The following is a 20464-nucleotide window of genomic DNA, read 5'->3' on the forward strand; positions in this document are numbered from 1 at the left end:
AATTAGAGGAGCGCAGATATCTCGGGGTTGTGAGGCTGAAGGAGATTACAGAGATAGGGAGGGCCGAGGCCATGGAGGGATTTGAAAACAAGGATGAGAATTTTAAAATCGAGGCTTTGCTTAACCGGGAGCCAATGAACGTCAGCGAGCACAGGGGTGATGGATGAATGGGACTTGGTGCGCGTTAGGACACCGGCAGCCGAGTTTTGGATGATCTGAAGTTTACGGAGGGTAGATCGTGGGAGGCCAGCCAGGAGTGCGTTGGAATAGTCAAGTCTAGAGGTAACAAAGGCATGGATGAGGGTTTCAGCAGCAGATAAGCTGAGGCAGGGGCGGAGTTGGGCGATGTTCTGTAGGTGGAAATAGGCGGTCTTAGTGATGCCGCGGATATGTGGTCGGAAGCTCATCTCAAGGTCAAATACGACACCAAGGTTGCGAACAGTCTGGTTCAGCCTCGGACAGTTGCCAGGGAGAGAGATAGAGTCAGTGGCTAGGGAACAGAGTTTGTGGCCGGGACCGAAGACAATGGCTTCGGTCTTCCCAATACTTAGTTGGAGGAAATTTCTGCTCATCCAGTACTGGATCTCCGACAAGCAGTAAGATAATTTAGATGCAATGAAGGGATCGAGAGAGGTGGTGGTGAGGTAGAGCTGGGTGTCGTCAGTGTACATGTAGAAACTGACGCTGTGTTTTTGGATGATGTCACCGAGGGACAGCATGTAGATGAGAAATAGGAGGGGCCAATGATAGATCCTTTGGGGACACCAGAGGTAACGATGCGGGAGTGGGAAGAGAATCCATTGCAGGTTGATTCTCTGGCTAGGATTAGATAGATAAGAATGGAACCAGGCGAGTGCAGTCCCACCCAGCTGGACGACGGTGGAGAAGAGTTGGAGGAGGATGTTGTGGTCATCCGCGTCAAAGGTTGCAGACAGGTCGAGAAGGCGAGTGGGATAGTTTACCTTTGTCACAGTCACGAAGGATGTCATTTGTGACTTCTTGTTTTTGTTGTTCATTTCATTGGGAATTAATCAAAATCTCTCACAATGTCACCGTGCAATTCATGTCTTGACGGGGCCAACGATGAATGGCCCTTCTCCCTAACAAATCAACAAATGTTTGGGGAATACTAGTTTGTGAAGGCACTGTTCTCTTTGAACCTTTTCCGTACTGCTGGCAGCTTTACTGAAGCTGGAAGAGGGCCATCGAAGTGATCAATTGTTAATGTAACATGTGGGTGAGACTCTCCTTTCCACGCTATCACCAGCTCCAGCTGTGGGAGGTAAATAGTTCATTGATTTTGAAGAAAAGAATCTGAGATTTATTGATCTGTTCAGCCTGCTCATTCCAATGTGTCGATATAGAGACAACCCCAAGTGCAAAGGGTGAAGCCAGTTTAAGAACTTTAAGGGGTTATGCATTCCCAGTGGGGTGCTGTGCTTGAAGGGTGCATGGGACAAAGATAAGGTGACATTCACAGTTCTCCAGCTACCCACTGGGAGTGTGAGGCCGTGGAATCACCCCCTTAATCCTGACGTCGTTTCTGCGAGCTCATGATGGTGTGGCAGCGCAGTTTGATGGTTTTACTGTGAAACAGCTGGTGAGAAGAAGGTGTTCAGCGACAGAGAGGTGGCAGAGAGACTCATCCCCACAAGCCTTAACCTTTCCAGCTAAGGACATTCTCTGAACTTATGCACTGAGCATGTACCTCACATTAATGACCATGGGGAGGGGGCCGGGGTCGGGGTGCATCTGATCATTTGTCCGTCAAAGCACAGAACAGCACTCTGGGTGATCTCGGGGCAGCGGAGAGACTTTTTTGTGTCAGCAAACACTGACAAGCGGACATTTGTTGTGAAACGCTAATGGTGACTTCAGGCTTCTTAGCACATTTAAAAATACAACTTGCATTTATATAGCACCTTAAACATAGTAAAACATGCCAAAAAGCTCCACAGGAGTGTTATCAAATGAAATTTGACACCAAGCCACAGAAGAAGATATCAGGACAGGTGACCAAAAGCTTGGTGAAAGAGTCAGGTTTTAAGGATCGTCTTAAAGGAGGAGAGAGAGGTAGAGAGGCAGAGAGGTTTAGGGAGGGAATTCCAGAGCTTAGGATCCAGGCAACCGAAGGCAAGGCCGCCACTGGTGGAGTGAAGGAAGTCAGGGATGCACAAGAGGCCAAAATTGGAGGAGCGCTGAGATCTCGGAGTGTTGTAGGGCTGGCGGAGGTTACAGATAGGGAGGGACAAGGTCATGAATGGATTTGAACATGAGGATGAGAACTTTAGAATCAAGGCATTGCCAGACCAGAAGCCAATGTAGGTTAGCGAGCACAGAGGTGATGGGTGAACGGGACTGGGTGTGAGTTAGGACACGGGGCAGTGAGTACAGGGGGTGTTGGGTGAACGGGACTGGGTGTGAGTTAGGACACGGGGCAGTGAGCACAGGGGGTGATGGGTGAACGGGACTGGGTGTGAGTTAGGACACGGGGCAGTGAGCACAGGGGGTGATGGGTGAACGGGACTGGGTGTGAGTTAGGACACGGGGCAGTGAGCACAGGGGGTGATGGGTGAACGGGACTGGGTGCGAGTTAGGACACGGGGCAGTGAGCACAGGGGGTGATGGGTGAACGGGACTGGGTGTGAGTTAGGACACGGGGCAGCGAGCACAGAGGTGATGGGTGAACGGGACTGGGTGTGAGTTAGGACATGGGGCAGTGAGCACAGGGGGTGATGGGTGAACGGGACTGGGTGTGAGTTAGGACATGGGGCAGTGAGCACAGGGGGTGATGGGTGAACGGGACTTGGTGCGAGTTAGGACACGGGGCAGTGAGCACAGGGGGTGATGGGTGAACGGGACTGGGTGTGAGTTAGGACACGGGGCAGTGAGCACAGGGGGTGATGGGTGAACGGGACTGGGTGCGAGTTAGGACATGGGGCAGTGAGCACAGGGGGTGAAGGGTGAACGGGACTGGGTACGAGTTAGGACACGGGGCAGCAGAGTTTTGGATGAGCTCAAGTTTATGGAGGGTGGGAGATGGGAGGCCGGCCAGGAGAGCATTGGAGTGCAATGGAAACAAACTTTAAAAGCTATATTAATAGTCCAAACATTGGCTCTTCAACATGAAACATTTGATCAGCATTTGTGTACCAACGAGACAGCTCTGTGCACACATGTAAGTGAAGATCTGCAGTCCCTGACCCAAGGGTAGTGAACCTGATGCTGCTGGCTCTCAGCACTCTAAACCATGGGAGACAGCTGAAACACACGTGTAAACCACTTGTATCACAGTACACCACAGCCGCCTGTGTACCAGACTGAAGGAATTAGGATCACCCGAGAGGGCGATACAGAAATTTTACTGTGACTTTCTCCCTCCTTCTTCACTCTTCCGCTTAATGCAGTGACTTCACTGTGGATGGGTCAAGACCCTGGAACTGCCCAAAAAACACTATTGTGGGAGCACCTTCACCACATGGACTGCAGCGGTTCAAGGAGAAGACCCACCACCACCACCTTAGGGAAACTAAGGAAGGTCAATAAATGTGACCTTGCCAAAGTCCCAAGAGCAAACATAAACAAGAACGCCATTACAACAATGAAAGCTATTTGGTGATAAGATTCAGTGGAATGGGCCTATACTCTCTGAAGTTTAGAAGGATGAGAGTTGATCTCATTGAAACATTTAAAATTCTTAAAGGGCTCGACAGGGTAGATGCTGAGAGGCTGTTTCCCCTGGCAGGAGAGTCTAGAACTAGGGGTCAGAGGATAAGGGGTCGGCCATTTAGGACTGATATGAGGAGAAATTTCTTCACTCAGAGGGTTGTGAATTATCTACTTCAGAAGGGTATATTCAAGTATATTCAAGACTGAGATTGTTAGATTTTTTGGGCACTAAGGGAATCAAGGGATATGGGGATGGGGCGGGAAAGTGGAGTGAGGTAGAAGATCAGCCATGATCTTACTGAATGGCGGAGAAGGCTCGAAGGGCCAAATGGCCTACTCCTGCTCCTGTTTTTTATGTTCTTATGTTCTGAAACACGCAATTAAATTTGGACAGTGAGCACAGAGCTCGAGGACACAATTGAAGAGTTCACAATGGCCGAGGATGTAAGGCTCCACAATACCGTGCCAAGCACTGAAATCACAGCCGGATGCAAAATGAAAGCATGCAAGGTGAAGAATAATCCAGCAAAGCACAGTAGAGAAATTCCTCCTGCAGGAAACATCACCAGGGAAGAGATGCAGCAGGCACCCAGAAACCGGATGCTGTTGAAGAGACTAGTGCTGGACAGGGGCACTCTAGGACCCACAGATAGATCTCATGGTCTGCGCTGTGCTTGACAGCCACATACTTCTGTAAACATGCCTTCAAGAGTAATTGGAATGACCTGCATACCGTAAATAATTAATACCAGAACACACCATATTTAAAGATTTTTAAACTTGCAGCATTAACATTATAATCTATACAAACTAAAACGGTATAGATAGCTACATGGGATTTGAGGGCAGATGGATGGTTTGCATCACTCTGCAATCTGGCTTATTTTACTGTTGTCCTTATCTCATTACAGTGCAGATGTGCTACCATGGGCTCCCAGAGAGCCATGATTCAGCCACCTCGGTCTCGCTCTAGGTTTGTCACTTTCATTCACAGGCCCTCTGTTCCCATTTCACCACTTTTGCAGGCGGCCGATAAGAAATCCGCACTGTTACACCGGAAGCTTTGGCCTGGATATCTGACTTGGATATTGACATTTGATTTGCTTTGCTACTACCATAGGAAAGAAGAAGACGACCCCTTTCCTAGCATGTCTCTCCTTCTCTACCCAGCTGCTCAACTGTCAAAGTGCCACACAATAGGCTTGCCAGCAAAGTTGAAGCCCATGGAATAAAAGGGACAGTGGCAGCATGGATATGGAATTGGCTAAGTGACAGGAAACAGAGAGTAGTGGAGAACAGTTTTTTGGACTGGAGGAAGGTATACATTGGTGTTCTCCAGGGGTCGGTACTAGGACCACTGCTTTTCTTGATATATATTAATGACTTGGACTTGGGTGTACAGGGCACAATTTCAAAATTTGAAGAGGACATATAAACTAAATGGTACAATCCTAAATGGGGTGCACGAACAGAGAGACCTGGGGGTATGTGTGCACAAATCGTTGAAGGTGGCAGGGCAGGTTGAGAAAACTGTTAAAAGGCTTAAGGGATCCTGGGCTTCACAAATAGAGGTATAGGCCTAGAAATTCAGTGGGCCTTGCGCCCACTTAGCGCCTAAAGAGGTCTTTTGCGCCGGCAGGGTGGTAGCGCTGAAATTGAGTGCAGCGGTATTGGCGGCGGTAGCCGTTAGCGCTGCGCCGGGACCGATGACGTCATCGGTGTGCGCGGTGGCCCGTAACACCCCGAAACCGCGCCGATCCCCATATTTATTTGCGCCCGCCTCCTCCGAAGCGGGCGCAAACAGCGAACAGAAAACGGGGCCGTCCTGCTGCCATAGTGGGGCGCTTTAAAGCTGAAGGTGCGGCCGGCCGCTTTTTCAGCGGCCGCCTGCCCGCACCTCCTTCCCCGGCCTCCTCCACCCCCCCCCGCGGCATTGCCGGCTGGTTTCCGTGGAGCCCGGCACTTCTCCGTTGTGCCGGGCTCTTTTGCCGGCACTCGCGATCGGGACTCCGGCCGTTGCAGGCACCTCCCACTTAAGAGAAGGGGGAGGCCTGCAGTACCGCAGCCTGCCGCACCACATCGGGTGGCGCTGCGACAACTAGTGCGCCGATATTCAGTTGCAGCGCCCCAAACGGAGGCGGGCACACCCTGGTATAGCGCCCGCTTCCGAATTGGGGCGCAGAAGACGAATATACGGCATGCGCTAATGCCTCCCCGCCCAGCGCTAACTTTTGGGCGCGAGCGAGCTGCCCGCGCCCAAGTGAATTTCTAGGCCTTAGAGTACATAAGTGTGGAAATTATGATGAATCTGTATAAAATACTGATTCGGCCCCAACTGGAGTATTGTGTCCAATTCTGGGCACCACACTTTAGGAAGGATGTGAAGGCTTTAGAGAAGGTGCATAAAAGATTTACGAGAATGATTCCAGGAATGAGGGACTTGAGTTACGATGATAGACTGGAGAAGCTGGGGTTGCTCTCCTTGGAGCAGGGAAGGTTGAGACGAGATTTGATAGAAGTGTTCAAAGTCATGAGAGGTCTGGACAGAGAGAAACTGTTCCCATTGGCAGAAGGGTCGAGAACCAGAGGACACAGATTTAAGGTGATTGCCAAAAGAACCAAAGGCGACGTCAGAAAAAACTTTTTTACTCAGCAAGTGGTTAGGACCTGGAATGCACTGCCTGAAAGGGTGGTGGAGGCAGACTCAATCACGGCTTTCAAAAGGGAGTTGGATAAGTATCTGAAGGAAAAAAATTTGCAGGGCTACGGGGAAAGTGTGGGGGAGTGGGACTAGCTGAGAGCCGGCTCGGGCTTGATGGGCTGAATGTCCTCCTTCCGTGCTGTAACCATTCTATGATTCTAATGCCATCCCAAGGCCAAAAGTTTCGAGGGAAAGTGGCCTGAATTTTCCTCCATGCTTCTGCCCGCCTGCCACCACCTCACCACTCAGCCTCCACTTCCCTCCCCATGCTGGGTCTCCTTGCCCACCACGTGGCGGGGTGCAGATCCTAGGTCTCCAACGGAATTTCCCTTCTGTCTACCTGTGTTACTGCAGCTTTCCGGGGTCGCCATGCCACTGAGGTTTGCCCGTGGAGGGAAAAGGGCCTTGTGGCAGCCTCTGCTCCCCCCATTCTGGCTCCCTTTCTTTGTAAGCCTCGGTCTCTGCCTCTTTAACCGTCTAGCTCCCTTTCTTTGTAAGCCTCGGTCTCTGCCTCTTTAACCGTCTGGCTCCCTTTCTTTGTAAGCCTCAGTCTCTGCCTCTGGTGCAGCAGCGGCTGTCCCAATGCATAAACTGCAGCTTGATTCTTGGCGGTGGGAATCCCTCCAGGAGCCCGCCGTGTGTGCCTGATGAACCCCAACCCCAGGAAAGTGTTTGACAAATTTATTAGAGTTTCTTGAGGATGTAACTAGCAGGATAGATAAAGGGGAACCAGTGGATGTAGTATATTTGGATTTCCAAAAGGCATTCGATAAGGTGCCACATCAAAGGTTATTGCACAAGATTAGGGCTCATGGGGTTGGGGGTAATATAGTAGCATGGATAGAGGATTGGTTAACAGACAGAAAACAGAGAGTAGGGATAAACAGATCTTTTTCAGGTTGGCAGGCTGTAACTAATGAGGTGCTGCAAGGATCAGTGTTGGGGCCTCAGCTATTTACAATCTATATTAATGACCTAGATGAAGGGACCGAGTGTAATGTATCCAAGTTTGCTGACGATACAAAGCTAGGTGGGACAGTAAGCTGTGAGGAGAACAGAGTCTGCAAAGGGATATAGATAGACTGAGTGAGTGGGCAGTAAGGTGGCAGATGGAGTATAATGTAGGGAAATGTGAGGTTATTCACTTTGGTAGGAAGAATAAAACAACAGAATATTTTTTAAATGGTGAGAAACTTTCAAATGTTGGTGTTGAGAGAGATTTGGGTGTCCTCGTGCAAGAAACACAGAAAGCTAGCATGCAGGTACAGCAAGCAATAAAGGAGGCAAATTGAATGTTGGTCTTTATTGCAAAGGGGTTGGAGTATAAGAGTAAGGAAGTCTTGCTACAATTGTACAGGGCCTTGGTGAGACCACACCTGGAGTACTGTGCACAATTTTGGTCTCCTTATCTAAGGAAGGATATACTTGCCTTGGAGGCGGTGCAACGAAGGTTCACTAGATTGATTCCTGGGATGAGAGGGCTGTCCTATGATGAGAGATTGTGTAGATTGGGCCGATACTCTCTGGAGTTTAGAAGAATGAGAGGTGATCTCATTGAAACATACAAGATTTTGAAGGAGATTGACAGGGTAGATGCTGAGAGGTTGTTTCCCCCTGGCTGGAGTGTCTCAGAATAAGGGGTCGGCCATTTAAAACCGAAATGAGGAGGAATTCCTTCACTCAGAGGGCTGTGAATCTTTGGAATTCTCTGCCCCAGAGGGCTGTGGATGCTGAGTCTTTGAGTATATTCAAGGCTGAGATCGATAGATTTTTGGACTCTAGGGGAATCGAGGGATATGGAGATTGGGCGGGAAAGTGGAGTTGAGGTCGATGATCAGTCATGATCTTATTGAATGGCGGAGCAGGCTCAGGGGGGCGTATGGCCTACTCCTGCTCCTATTTCTTATGTTCTTAAAGATGGGCTTCCAGCAGCAATATTTTAAAAAGAAATACAGGAAACTCTCGATTTACTGGCACCTCAATAACCGGAAATCTCTGTTAACCGGCAAAATTCTGGAGTAGGTTCAGGTAAGTTTTACTTCATATTAGTGGCCGTTCCTGGATCTGTGGCTGTGTAATCGGGGTTCGTGCACTTGTTGCTAAGCAACAGGGACACTTGGCCTGTGGCTGGGCTTCTTGCACCTGTTGCTAAGCAACAGGGAAGCCTGGATTTGTTGCTGTGTACGGAGCTCTCGTACCTTTTAACTATACCTCTCTGTAATCCGGACTTTTTGATAAACTGGCACCACGCCGGTCCCGTCGGTGCCGGATAAAAAAGAGTTTCCTGTAGAAACAGAAAATGCTGGAAACATTCAGCAGGTTAGGCAGAACATCGACCTGAAACGTTAACTCTGTTTCTCTCTCCACAGATGCTGCCTGAACTGCTGAGTATTTCCAACAGTGTATTAATGGACAATCTGTGTCGATCTAAATTTTGAATTGTTTCACACACAGCCTGGTGAGGTCAATGAAAGGTCTACTGTTTCCTTTCAGATAAACTCTCCTTTTAATGACTGAATTTTTTTTAGCGAGCAGAAATTTCTACATTGAATATTCAAGATGACGCTTCTACTAATGTTCAATGCTTTTCACCTGCTACAGAAGCCCATTATTAACAACCCTTTGTGTGCGGTAAAGGTTACTGCTCTAAATTATGCAGCAGCTTTTGAAAATTGTCAGGCGCCTGCTTCTGTTTGGAACCCGGTTATCAAAAAGCTGCCAAACTGAATTTGGTTAGTTTGGAGAAAGGTTGCAGCGTAGGCTGTGCTTTGTAGGAAGCTGCAGTTATTGCTGATTTCAGCCAGTGTGGAGAGTGCACCTTACTGACACCGGTATAAGTATTACCCAACCTGCTCAGCTAGCAGCAACTCCAGTGTGTACCACGATTAACCTCTATCGACAGCTAACTGTGGCGTCTTTTCATTGGGTCTGAGAGAAGCCTCCTCACCCCAGTTGCCTGTCTGGCCATCAGTAACTGGATAGAATACAAGAACACATTTGTCATCTGATTGCCAATCCATGTTTCCTCTCGACCTCCCAACTTCTATCCCTCCTCCTCGCAATCCTACTTGTCTCTATTTTGTCAACAATGCAATGCTCTGTGATCCTCTGACCTCCTCTTGTTCCCCTAAACTCCAAATTCCTGCTCCTACATCCTCTTCCTCCTCACTGCTGAATCAAGGTTCAGTGCACTTTCTCCAACTCCATTCTTTCCCAGGACCTCAACACTCTGGATCTCCTAAGTCTTTCTTTTCTCCTACAGCCTGCCAGCTTTTAAAACCTTTGGATTCTGCCGCCTCACCGGGATGTCTCAATTTGAAAAACAGCATAAGTTGGTTAGACATTTTGAGGAGATATCTGCTGCAGGATGTGCTGAATTCGGATGTGTTTCAGTGCTTGATGCACAATCCCATCTTTGGAAAGATTAAGTTGCTTACAGCTCTGAACGCTGAAGTTACTTCAGTCCAGTCCTAGGATCTCTTCAGTTACCTGATTACATTAAACCATTGACATTTTTTCCCTTTAAGTTCCAGTTTATTTCGAACAATAGAATTGATTCCTCACCATGCTTTCCTTTTCAGATCACCTCTCTGACTGAAAAAGGTGGAATAGAAACCATCCCTGTGATGAATTGGTTGATCGAACGGTGTCATTTCTACAGGATCCATCAGCTGCCTGTCTTTGTGAAGTTCAGGTTGGATGCCACAGAAATCTTCTAAAACTGTTGTTTAAGTACAAAAACAAAGGTTATGTCTAGGGTGTTATGAGGTTTAATATGCCCCCCCCCACCCTTTTAACCAAAACATTCTCATCTTTCTTTATTTCCATAGAAGTTTGAGGCACAGAAGGAGGCCATTCATCCCGTTGGAGGTAATTCGCACCCTCAACGCCTGGGCATTAACCTGGCGGAACGAATCGCATGCCCATTATCGAACCTGACAACTTTTAATCTGTTGACGCCTGCGGAATGAAAATCGGGCGGGTTCTCTAAAAGGCGGGTGATGTGTTTCCCAGATTACTGCCCAGGTGGTGATGTTGAGAATTACCTCCGTTGTGTCTGGGCCAGCTCTTTGCTCAAGCAATCCTAAAATTAATTCCAACACCTTGTTTTCACCCCATTTGAAGTACTTCCTCTGCTTCAAATATTTATCCAATTTTCCCTTAATAGACTCAGTGGTCTCGGCCTCAACCACTCCCAGTGGCAAAGTATTCTGTGCTCCAAAAACCCTGTGTAAGGAAACTTCTCCTAACCTCACTCCAATTTTAAATTGATGACCCCTCCTCACTGCCTCCCCTGCCAGAGGCAATCGGCGAACATCCTCCTCTTGTACATCCAGCTTCTCACTTCCAGTATTGCCAGTAGAAACCAATGCAACATATTTATTTGTTATCTCTGCTATCCCTTCATCCTCCACAATTAGGTTTCCTCCAATAAAATAAATGAATTAAAATTTCTGTGTTTGTGTCTGAAACACTGCTGCTGAGTCTATACTCCACACTTTACAGGCGTGGCTCAGTGGCTAGCCCTCTGGCCTCTGAATCAGAAGATTGTGGGTCCAAGTCCCACTCCAGAGACTGGAGCATGAAATCTGGGCTGATACTCCCAGTCCAATGCTGAGGGAGCGCTGCACTGTCGGAGGGGCAGTACTGAGGGAGCGCTGAACTGTCGGAGGAGCAGCACTGAGGGAGCGATGCACTGTCGGAGGGGCAGTACTGAGGGAGCGCTGAACTGTCGGAGGAGCAGCACTGAGGGAGCGCTGCACTGTTGGAGGGGCAGTACTGAGGGAGAGCTGCACTGTCGTAGGGGCAGTACTGAGGGAGCACTGCACTGTCGGAGGAGCAGCACTGAGGGAGCGATGCACTGTCGGAGGGGCAGTACTGAGGGAGCGCTGAACTGTCGGAGGAGCAGCACTGAGGGAGCGCTGCACTGTTGGAGGGGCAGTACTGAGGGAGAGCTGCACTGTCGTAGGGGCAGTACTGAGGGAGCACTGCACTGTCGGAGGGGCAGTACTGAGGGAGCGCTGCACTGTCGGAGGGGCAGTACTGAGGGAGCGCTGCACTGTCGGAGGGTCAGTACTGAGGGAGCGCTGCACTGTCGGAGGGGCAGTACTGAGGGAGCGCTGCACTGTCGGAGGGTCAGTACTGAGGGAGTGCTGCACTGTCGGAGGGTCAGTACTGAGGGAGTGCTGCACTGTCGGAGGGTCAGTACTGAGGGAGTGCTGCAGTGCCGGAGGGGCAGTACTGAGGGAGTGCTGCACTGTCGGAGGGTCAGTACTGAGGGAGTGCTGCACTGTCGGAGGGGCAGTACTGAGGGAGCGCCGCACTGTTGGAGGGTCAGTACTGAGCGAGTGCTGCAGTGTCTGAGGATCAGTGCTGAGGGGGTGCTGCACTGTTGGAAGTGCCATCTTTCAGACATATGTATCTAACTCCTTCTTGAATATATTTAATGAATTGGCCTCAACGGCCTTCTGTGGTAGAGAATTCCACAGGTTCACCACTCTCTGGGTGAAGAAATTCCTCCTCATCTCAGTCCTAAATGACTTACCCCTTATCTTCAGACTGGGACCCCTGGTTCTGGACTCCCCGCCATCGGGAACATCCTTCCTGCATCTAGTCTGTCTAGTCCTGTTAGAATTTTATAAGTTTCAATGAGATCCCCTCTCATTCTTCTAAACTCCAGTGAGTATAAGCCCAATCGACCCAATCTCTCCTCATACGTCATTCCTGCCATCCCAGGTATCAGTCTGGTGAATCTTCGCTGCCCTCCCTCCATGGCAAGAACATCCTTCCTCAAATAGGGCGACCAAAACTGCACACAATACTCAAGGTGTGGTCTCACCAAGGCCCTGTACAACTGCAGCAAGACATCCTTGATCCTGTACTCAAACCCTCTCGCTACGAAGGCCAACATACCATTTGCCTTCTTAACCGCCTGCTGCACCTTCATGCTTACCTTCAGCGACTGGTGCACAAGGACACCCAGGTCTCGTTGCACTTCCCCTTCTCCCAATCTATTGCCATTCAGATAATAATCTGCCTTCCTGTTTTTGCCACCAAAGTGGATAACCTCACATTTATCCACATTATACTACATCTGCCACACATCTGCCCAATCACCCAACCTGCCCAAATCACACTGGAGTTTCTCTGCATTCTCCTCACAGCACACACGCCCACCCAGCTTTGTGTCATCTGCAAACTTGGAGATATTACATCTAGTTCCCTAGGTTCTAGGGATAAATGTTGGCCTGGACACTGGGAGAACTTCCCCAGCTCTTCTTCAAATGAGTAGCACGGGATTGTTTCAATCTACTCTGAACAGGCAGACAGAGCCTCGTGTTTTACCTGAAAGGCAACACCTCTGACAAGGCAGCACTCCCTCAGCACTGCACTGAAGTGGCACTCCAAATTATGTGCTCAAGTCCTGGAGTGGGGCTTGAACCCACGACTGTGATTTAGAGATAAGAGTGCTACCATCTGAGTCGAGCTGGCATTATTTTTCTCCAGACGGCCCTCTGGGATCTTTCATGTCCACCTGGACTACTGGAGCAGGCAGGCAGCATCTTGAACCGTTGACAATGTAGCACTCCCGCGGTACTGCACTGGAATGTCAGCCTAGATTACGTGCTTGAACCCCACAGAATTCTGACTCAGTGGTGGGAGTGCTACCAACTGAGCCAAGCTCGCACAGAATTAGAACAATGTTCAATAGTGCAGAGACGAGCAATGGTGTCACAATGCTGCATGGGACACAGGAGTATGTTGTATTGAAGGGGAAGCTAGATAAGCACATGCGGGAGAAAGGAATAGAAGGATATGCTGATGAGGTGAGATGAAGAAGGGTGGGAGGGGGCGCGTGTGGAACATAAACATGTGGAGCATGGACTAGTTGGGCCGAATAGCCTGTTTCTGTGCTGTACATTCTATGTAATTGCAGTATCTGAATCTTATAAAGGAGAGCCACGATACTACAGTGGTGCGCAGGAGAGCTTGTCATTATATTAAAGGAAGTGCTGCACAAGAGCTCTGCACTATGTATAGCATTGTACCGGAAATCATTTTACAACTCAAAATGTAGCACAGAAAGGGTTCATATCTGGACATTGTGGTCGATTTTAACCCTATCCGCCTGGCGGAAAGCAATACAGTGGCCAGTTAAAAATGAGCAAGTTACTTACCCGTTCAGATCCCGACCTTAACCGGAATGGTTTTTCAGGCGGATTAAAGCAAGAGGGAGTCTCAAACTTTTAAAATCAGTGTCCTATGACGTCATTTGGACCGGAGCCCGAGCGGCGAAACCACCTCAGCTTTCCTGTTGGGCAGAAGTAGGTCGGCAGCTGGTCTGAGGACGGCAGAGTCTCTTCTGGTGAGTCTAAAACTCTCCTTTGTGGGACCAGGAGACCCAGGAGTGCTTCTCCAGACACCATGAGGAAAGTCACAGCCTCCCTTGATTCCACCCCTTCCTTCTCCCCCCGGGAGACCCTCCGGAATCCCCTCCCCGTCACTTACCTGGCGGGGGGCCAAAGATTGCCCAATCGTCACCTGCCAGCCGCCAATCTGCACCCTCTCCATGCCCGAACCAGGCGGCAAGTGGTGAGTAGCATTTAAATGAGGCCCGGGATGTTAGAATAGCCCAAGCTTGAAATTTAGGCCTGCCCGCCCGAGACCTGGGTTAAAATCGACCCCATGGTCTCCGGGTCATAGTGTATGGGAGCAGCTCGGCTGAAAATTATATGAATATTTTGATAATTAAACATCCCTCAGAGACCAGCAGAAAGGGTAAAGTCACATGAAAAATAGTCAGTCGGCAAGGTTTGATTTTCCTTTTCTATATTTTTGCTATTACTAATATGCTGCTTGTAAATAATGTTTTTTTTCCAGAAGCTGGAAAACTTTCAATGTTTGGAAAGTCAATGTCCGCAACTTAAAGACCAGCAGCAGCAGGTAGGTTGGAACACTAATAGTTCTGAGGTTCACAGTGACTTCGAGAGAGCTTCTTTACTGACACTGCTCCTTGTAGTGGGAGGTGACAATTGGTGGCGGTGAACAGGGTGCCAGTTTAACTCTTTCACTACTTAATGGGACTTCACTTAATGACAATGAAATGCAAATTGTTTCCCCATTCAGCCCATCGTGCCTGTGCCCTATCTCTGAAAGAACTCTCCCCTTAGTCCCATTGCCCTGTCTCTCTCCATTCAGCCCATCGTGCCTGTGGCCTCTCTCTGAAAGAACTCTCCCCTTAGTCCCATTGCCCTGCCTCTCCCCATTCAGCCCATCGTGCCTGTGCCCTCTCTCTGAAAGAACTCTCCCCTTAGTCCCATTGCCCTGTCTCTCCCCATTCAGCCCATCGTGCCTGTGGCCTCTCTCTGAAAGAACTCTCCCCTTAGTCCCATTGCCCTGTCTCTCCCCATTCAGCCCATCGTGCCTGTGGCCTCTCTCTGAAAGAACTCTCCCCTTAGTCCCATTGCCCTGTCTCTCCCCATTCAGCCCATCGTGCCTGTGGCCTCTCTCTGAAAGAACTCTCCCCTTAGTCCCATTGCCCAGTCTCTCCCCATTCAGCCCATCGTGCCTGTGGCCTATCTCTGAAAGAACTCTCCCCTTAGTCCCATTGCCCTGTCTCTCCCCATTCAGCCCATCGTGCCTGGGCCCTATCTCTGAAAGAACTCTCCCCTTAGTCCCATTGTCCTGTCTCTCACCATTCAGCCCATCGTGCCTGTGGCCTCTCTCTGAAAGAACTCTCCCCTTAGTCCCATTGCCCTGTCTCTCCCCATTCAGCCCATCGTGCCTGTGGCCTATCTCTGAAAGAACTCTCCCCTTAGTCCCATTGCCCTGCCTCTCCCCATTCAGCCCATCGTGCCTGTGCCCTCTCTCTGAAAGAACTCTCCCCTTAGTCCCATTGCCCTGTCTCTCCCCATTCAGCCCATCGTGCCTGGGCCCTATCTCTGAAAGAACTCTCCCCTTAGTCCCATTGCCCTGCCTCTCCCCATTCAGCCCATCGTGCCTGTGCCCAATCTCTGAAAGAACTCTCCCCTTAGTCCCATTGCCCTGTCTCTCCCCATTCGGGCCATCGTGCCTGTGGCCTATCTCTGAAAGAACTCTCCCCTTAGTCCCATTGCCCTGTCTCTCCCCATTCAGACCATCGTGCCTGTGCCCTCTCTCTGAAAGAACTCTCCCCTTAGTCCCATTGCCCTGCCTATCCCCATTCAGCCCATCGTGCCTGTGCCCTCTCTCTGAAAGAACTCTCCCCTTAGTCCCATTGCCCTGTCTCTCCCCATTCAGCCCATCGTGCCTGTGGCCTATCTCTGAAAGAACTCTCCCCTTACTCCCATTGCACTGTCTCTGCCCATTCAGCCCATCGTGCCTGTGGCCTCTCTCTGAAAGAACTCTCCCCTTAGTCCCATTGCCCTGCCTCTCCCCATTCGGGCCATCGTGCCTGTGGCCCATCTCTGAAAGAACTCTCCCCTTAGTCCCATTGCCCTGTCTCTCCCCATTCGTGCCATCGTGCCTGTGCCCTCTCCCTGAAAGAACTCTCCCCTTAGTCCCATTGCCCTGTCTCTCCCCATTCAGCCCATCGTGCCTGTGCCCTCTCTCTGAAAGAACTCTCCCCTTAGTCCCATTGCCCTGTCTCTCCCCATTCAGCCCATCGTGCCTGTGGCCTATCTCTGAAAGAACTCTCGCCTTAGTCCCATTGCCCTGTCTCTCCCCATTCAGCCCATCGTGCCTGTGGCCTATCTCTGAAAGAACTCTCCCCTTAGTCCCATTGCCCTGCCTCTCCCCATTCAGCCCATCGTGCCTGTGCCCTCTCTCTGAAAGAACTCTCCCCTTAGTCCCATTGCCCTGTCTCTCCCCATTCAGCCCATCGTGCCTGGGCCCTCTCTCTGAAACAACTCTCCCCTTAGTCCCATTGCCCTGTCTCTCCCCATTCAGCCCATCGTGCCTGTGCCCTATCTCTGAAAGAACTCTCCCCTTAATCCCATTGCCCTGTCTCTCTCCATTCAGCCCATCGTGCCTGGGCCCTCTCTCTGAAAGAACTCTCCCCTTAGTCCCATTGCCCTGCCTCGCCCCATTCAGCCCATCGTGCCTGTGGCCTATCTCTGAAAGAACTCTCCCCTTAGTCCCATTGCCCTGCCTCTCCCCATTCAGCCCATCGTGCCTGTGGCCTATCTCTGAAAGAACTCTCCCCTTAGTCCCATTGCCCTGTCTCTCCCCATTCAGCCCATCGTGCCTGTGGCCTCTCTCTGAAAGAACTCTCCCCTTAGTCCCATTGCGCTGTCTCTACCCATTCAGCCCATCGTGCCTGTCCCCTATCTCTGAAAGAACTCTCCCCTTAGTCCCATTGCCCTGTCTCTCCCCATTCAGCCCATCGTGCCTGTGCCCTCTCTCTGAAAGAACTCTCCCCTTAGTCCCATTGCCCTGTCTCTCCCCATTCAGCCCATCGTGCCTGTGGCCTATCTCTGAAAGAACTCTCCCCTTAGTCCCATTGCCCTGCCTCTCCCCATTCAGCCCATCGTGCCTGTGGCCTCTCTCTGAAAGAACTCTCCCCTTAGTCCCATTGCGCTGTCTCTCCTCATTCAGCCCATCGTCCTGTGGCCTATCTCTGAAAGAACTCTCCCCTTAGTCCCATTGCCCTGTCTCTCCCCATTCAGCCCATCGTGCCTGTGGCCTATCTCTGAAAGAACTCTCCCCTTAGTCCCATTGCCCTGTCTCTCCCCATTCAGCCCATCGTGCCTGTGGCCTATCTCTGAAAGAACTCTCCCCTTAGTCCCATTGCGCTGTCTCTCCCCATTCAGCCCATCGTGCCTGTGCCCTCTCTCTGAAATAACTCTCCCCTTAGTCCCATTGCCCTGTCTCTCCCCATTCAGCCCATCGTGCCTGTGGCCTCTCTCTGAAAGAACTCTCCCCTTAGTCCCATTGCCCTGCCTCTCCCCATTCAGCCCATCGTGCCTGTGCCCTATCTCTGAAAGAACTCTCCCCTTAGTCCCATTGCCCTGTCTCTCTCCATTCAGCCCATCGTGCCTGGGCCCTCTCTCTGAAAGAACTCTCCCCTTAGTCCCATTGCCCTGTCTCTCCGCATTCAGCCCATTGTGCCTGTGGCCTCTCTCTGAAAGAACTCTCCCCTTAGTCCCATTGCCCTGCCTCTCCCCATTCAGCCCATCGTGCCTGTGCCCTCTCTCTGAAATAACTCTCCCCTTAGTCCCATTGCCCTGTCTCTCCCCATTCAGCCCATCGTGCCTGTGGCCTATCTCTGAAAGAACTCTCCCCTTAGTCCCATTGCCCTGTCTCTCCCCATTCAGCCCATCGTGCCTGGGCCCTCTCTCTGAAAGAACTCTCCCCTTAGTCCCATTGCCCTGTCTCTCCCCATTCAGCCCATCGTGCCTGTGGCCTCTCTCTGAAAGAACTCTCCGCTTAGTCCCATTGCCCTGCCTCTCCCCATTCAGCCCATCGTGCCTGTGGCCTCTCTCTGAAAGAACTCTCCCCTTAGTCCCATTGCCCTGCCTCTCCCCATTCAGCCTATCGTGCCTGTGGCCTATCTCTGAAAGAACTCTCCCCTTAGTCCCATTGCCCTGCCTCTCCCCATTCAGCCCATCGTGCCTGTGGCCTATCTCTGAAAGAACTCTCCCCTTAGTCCCAATGCCCTGTCTCTCCCCATTCTGCCCATCGTGCCTGTGGCCTCTCTCTGAAAGAACTCTCCCCTTAGTCCCATTGCCCTGCCTCTCCCCATTCAGCCCATCGTGCCTGTGGCCTATCTCTGAAAGAACTCTCCCCTTAGTCCCATTGCCCTGCCTCTCCCCATTCAGCCCATCGTGCCTGTGGCCTATCTCTGAAAGAACTCTCCCCTTAGTCCCAATGCCCTGTCTCTCCCCATTCTGCCCATCGTGCCTGTGGCCTATCTCTGAAAGAACTCTCCCCTTAGTCCCATTGCCCTGCCTCTCCCCATTCAGCCCATCGTGTCTGTCCCCTCTCTCTGAAAGAACTCTCCCCTTAGTCCCATTGCCATGTCTCTCCCCATTCAGCCCATCGTGTCTGTGGCCTATCTCTGAAAGAACTCTCCCCTTAGTCCCATTGCCCTGTCTCTCCCCATTCAGCCCATCGTGTCTGTCCCCTCTCTCTGAAAGAACTCTCCCCTTAGTCCCATTGCCCTGTCTCTCCCCATTCAGCCCATCGTGCCTGTGGCCTATCTCTGAAAGAACTCTCCCCTTAGTCCCAATGCCCTGTCTCTCCCCATTCTGCCCATCGTGCCTGTGGCCTATCTCTGAAAGAACTCTCCCCTTAGTCCCATTGCCCTGCCTCTCCCCATTCAGCCCATCGTGTCTGTCCCCTCTCTCTGAAAGAACTCTCCCCTTAGTCCCATTGCCCTGCCTCTCCCCATTCTGCCCATCGTGCCTGTGGCCTATCTCTGAAAGAACTCTCCCCTTAGTCCCATTGCCCTGCCTCTCCCCATTCAGCCCATCGTGTCTGTCCCCTCTCTCTGAAAGAACTCTCCCCTTAGTCCCATTGCCCTGCCTCTCCCCATTCAGCCCATCGTGTCTGTCCCCTCTCTCTGAAAGAACTCTCCCCTTAGTCCCATTGCCCTGCCTCTCCCCATTCTGCCCATCGTGCCTGTGGCCTATCTCTGAAAGAACTCTCCCCTTAGTCCCATTGCCCTGTCTCTCCCCATTCAGCCCATCGTGCCTGTGGCCTCTCTCTGAAAGAACTCTCCCCTTAGTCCCATTGCCCTGTCTCTCCCCATTCAGCCCATCGTGCCTGTGGCCTCTCTCTGAAAGAACTCTCCCCTTAGTCCCATTGCCCTGCCTCTCCCCATTCAGCCCATCGTACCTGTGGCCTATCTCTGAAAGAACTCTCCCCTTAGTCCCATTGCCCTGTCTCTCCCCATTCAGCCCATCGTGCCTGTGGCCTCTCTCTGAAAGAACTCTCCCCTTAGTCCCATTGCCCTGTCTCTCCCCATTCAGCCCATCGTGCCTGTGGCCTCTCTCTGAAAGAACTCTCCCCTTAGTCCCATTGCCCTGTCTCTCCCCATTCAGCCCATCGTACCTGTGGCCTATCTCTGAAAGAACTCTCCCCTTAGTCCCATTGCCCTGCCTCTCCCCATTCAGCCTATCGTGCCTGTGGCCTATCTCTGAAAGAACTCTCCCCTTAGTCCCATTGCCCTGCCTCTCCCTATTCAGCCCATCGTGCCTGTGGCCTATCTCTGAAAGAACTCTCCCCTTAGTCCCATTGCCCTGTCTCTCCCCATTCAGCCCATCGTGCCTGTGCCCTCTCTCTGAAAGAACTCTCCCCTTAGTCCCATTGCCCTGCCTCTCCCCATTCAGCCCATCGTGCCTGTGGCCTATCTCTGAAAGAACTCTCCCCTTAGTCCCATTGCCCTGCCTCTCCCCATTCGGGCCATCGTGCCTGTGGCCTATCTCTGAAAGAGCTCTCCCCTTAGTCCCATTGCCCTGCCTCTCCCCATTCGGGCCATCGTGCCTGTGGCCTATCTCTGAAAGAACTCTCCCCTTAATCCCATTGCCCTGTCTCTCCCCATTCAGCCCATCGTGCCTGTGCCCTCTCTCTGAAAGAACTCTCCCCTTAGTCCCATTGCCCTGTCTCTCCCCATTCAGCCCATCGTGCCTGTGCCCTCTCTGTGAAAGAACTCTCCCCTTAGTCCCATTGCCCTGCCTCTCCCCATTCGGGCCATCGTGCCTGTGGCCTATCTCTGAAAGAACTCTCCCCTTAGTCCCATTGCCCTGTCTCTCCCCATTCAGCCCATCGTGCCTGTGGCCTATCTCTGAAAGAACTCTCCCCTTCGTCCCATTGCCCTGCCTCTCCCCATTCAGCCCATCGTGCCTGTGCCCTATCTCTGAAAGAACTCTCCCCTTAGTCCCATTGCCCTGTCTCTCCCCATTCAGCCCATCGTGCCTGTGGCCTCTCTCTGAAAGAACTCTCCCCTTAGTCCCATTGCCCTGTCTCTCCCCATTCAGCCCATCGTGCCTGGGCCCTCTCTCTGAAAGAACTCTCCCCTTAGTCCCATTGCCCTCTCTCTCCCCATTCAGCCCATCGTGCCTGTGGCCTCTCTCTGAAAGAACTCTCCTCTTAGTCCCATTGCCCTGTCTCTCC

General features: G+C 51.3%; 1 protein-coding gene across 1 annotated transcript in view; it reads left to right on the forward strand.

Moving 5' to 3' along the window:
- The window catches only part of LOC147113185 (uncharacterized), a 145295-nt gene that overhangs the window by 116123 nt on the left and 8708 nt on the right, over positions 1-20464 (forward strand). The window contains exons 6-7 of the mRNA XM_085998255.1: positions 9952-10064; positions 14252-14314. Coding sequence (XP_085854381.1) covers positions 9952-10064; positions 14252-14314 — 176 coding nt within the window. The remainder of the gene's footprint in view (positions 1-9951; positions 10065-14251; positions 14315-20464) is intronic.

This window comes from Somniosus microcephalus, chromosome 9, assembly GCF_052327205.1.
Source record: "Somniosus microcephalus isolate GS21.2 chromosome 9, FLI_Smic_1.0, whole genome shotgun sequence".
In the NCBI taxonomy this organism is placed as follows: Eukaryota; Metazoa; Chordata; class Chondrichthyes; order Squaliformes; family Somniosidae; genus Somniosus; species Somniosus microcephalus.